Source organism: Microtus ochrogaster (genome assembly GCF_000317375.1).
Source record: "Microtus ochrogaster isolate Prairie Vole_2 chromosome 6 unlocalized genomic scaffold, MicOch1.0 chr6_random_2, whole genome shotgun sequence".
NCBI classification, from domain to species: Eukaryota; Metazoa; Chordata; class Mammalia; order Rodentia; family Cricetidae; genus Microtus; species Microtus ochrogaster.
The window spans coordinates 11,896,356-11,898,807 of NW_004949095.1; the positions used below are offsets into that span (position 1 = coordinate 11,896,356).

General features: G+C 41.6%; 1 protein-coding gene across 1 annotated transcript in view; it reads left to right on the forward strand.

The window, feature by feature from the left end:
- Myoc (myocilin) overlaps positions 1-2,452 on the forward strand; it is a 13,124-nt gene that overhangs the window by 9,151 nt on the left and 1,521 nt on the right. Inside the window, exon 2 of the mRNA XM_005363969.2 lies at positions 1,528-1,653. Coding sequence (XP_005364026.1) covers positions 1,528-1,653 — 126 coding nt within the window. The remainder of the gene's footprint in view (positions 1-1,527; positions 1,654-2,452) is intronic.

The window sequence follows — 2,452 nt, forward strand, 5'->3', positions numbered from 1 at the left end:
TCTCTCTCTCTTCCCTCTCCACACACACACACACACACACACACACACACACACACACACACACACACTTTTTGGTGTTTTTGTTAATACTTCAGCTATTTTTAGGAAAGTCATTTATGAAAACGCCTAGCTGTATGCTTTTCTTTCCGTTTTATTATCTCAGAAGCTAAAGAGGGAAACTCATTTTCTTCTCACCGAATCACTGGTGTGCATGGTTCTTTTCTTAATATACATTTTGCTCTTGCTCTCACCAAACAGTAAACCAACCTACTTCAAATATGAAATAGGGTTTTTGTTTGTTTGGTTTTGGTATTTTTTGGCTTTTGTTTATTTATTTATTTATTGAGACAGGGTTTCTCCGTAGCTTTTGGTTCCTGTCCTGGAGCTAGCTCTTGTAGACCAGGCTGGCCTCGAACTCACAGAGATCTGCCTGCCTCTGCCTCCCGAGTGCTGGGATTAAAGGCGTGTGCCCCCGCCTCCTGGCAATTGTTTTGCTTTGTTTTTTCAACACAGGGTTTCTCTTTAGCTTTGAAGCCTATCCCAGAACTCACTCTTTAGATCAGGCTGACCTCAAACTCACAAAGATCCACCTGTCTCTGCCTCACAAGTGCTGGGATTAAGGATGTGCAACACCATCTCTTGGCTAAATATGAAATAATTTTTATGCGGTGCAAGCAGTAAGGAATCTGACACTAGGAAAAGGTGGCTCACAGTAACCATCATGTGGTGGCCTCTTCCCTTTTCTAGGAATTTCCAGAGGAAACTCAGACATCTTCCTTATGCAAATTGATCTCAGAAAGGAACATGTAAAGCTTAAAGAGTTGCTGCCAATCACCTGCACACTTCAAAATAGCTACCAAAGGTTGTAAATGTTCCCAGCACAAACAAATAATATTGTTGATGGATATGCAGTTATTTTGAGCTGATCAATATTCAGCGTATACATATATGGAAATATCACCTTATCCCATCAATATACGTACATGTAATTGTGTCACAAGCAAAAGTAAAAACATAGTTAAAAACCAAAAGTTGATCTAATTCTTACAAGTATTCTTATACATAGAACACATAAAATCCCTTCAGCTGAGTGAATACTTAGCAGCTGAAATTCAAACACTGAAGAGAATCCCAATACCTGACTGTCTTTGAACTCCTGAAACCATACTTCATTAGCAATCAGTCTCCCTAGTGGAATTTATAGAAATCACAGAAGACTCTTGCTGTATTTTATTTTGCACTGAATGCTGTGTTAAATAGAGTGCTATGCAATCTATCACTTGTAAGCTTTTTAATTATGCACATTTTCAAATGGTCACAAAAGTAAAAAGACAAGTGAATCCCAGTGAAACCAGCACCCCAGTTCCAATAAGCGGCCGATGTGATTCCATCATTCTGCATCTTCCTTTACCTGGCTCCCAAAACAAATCTTAAAGTATTTGGGAACATATTAATTGTCACCCCCACAGAGTCCGATCTTGTGCTACTTCTTCGCCAACTACTATGTGTCTCTTTCTTTGGATATAGTCTCTCAGTGGAACTTGGACACACTGGCCTTCCAGGAACTGAAGTCAGAGTTAACGGAGGTTCCTGCTTCCCAGATATTGAAGGGGAGTCCATCTGGCCAGCCCCGGAGCAAGGAGGGAGACAAAGGTATGAAGTTAGATTTCTTCCCTGTTGAGCCCACCTGGCCATTGTGTGCCTTGTTCTTCAGTTCTCAGGAGCCAAGACAGGTGACTTTCCCTAAACAGAGCTGGGGAGGGGGAAGTAAAAACCTCTCTGCTGCCTCATCTAGATAGGCACACAGGAAGTCCATCTTTGCCCCATAAACCCTCTTCGTCCTACTTCCCACCCTGGAAGGGGTGGGTATGTACCGTGCATACTCTTGGCATTTCTGACCTTTGTCCATCAAGGAAAAGTACGTTCGTACCTCTCCAAGTGTCCCATGAAACAAGGCTGTTGTTTCCAGAGAGTAATATTGACTGTGTTATTCACAATCCCCGCTAGGCCTGAAGCATGGGAAGTGTGAGTCCCTGAGGGGAAGCATCCCTGTTTGCCTTTTGTGAGGAAGCTCAAGGCCTGCAGGAAAGGATGGAGATTTATCATGAATCCCCTAAACTCAAATTCTCATTTATCTATTCATTATATTTAAAAAATCACACTCTGTTTTTATGATATTTTAAATGCATGTATCAAATATGTGGGCCATTAAGTAAGGCTTGAACAACTTTGTTATACAGGGACTATGCTCACAATGAACAGATTTCCTGTTTAAATAAAATAACCCCAACTTGAAAATCATGAAGAGCAATGTAATAAACATCCACAAATCCCTGCCAGGTTCAAGGAGAGAATCACAAACACAGTCAGAGCCCAGTACAGCCTTCTGCCTCACTGAATCGCAAACACAGTCAGAGCCCAGTACAGCCTTTTGCCTCACTGAATCGCAAAC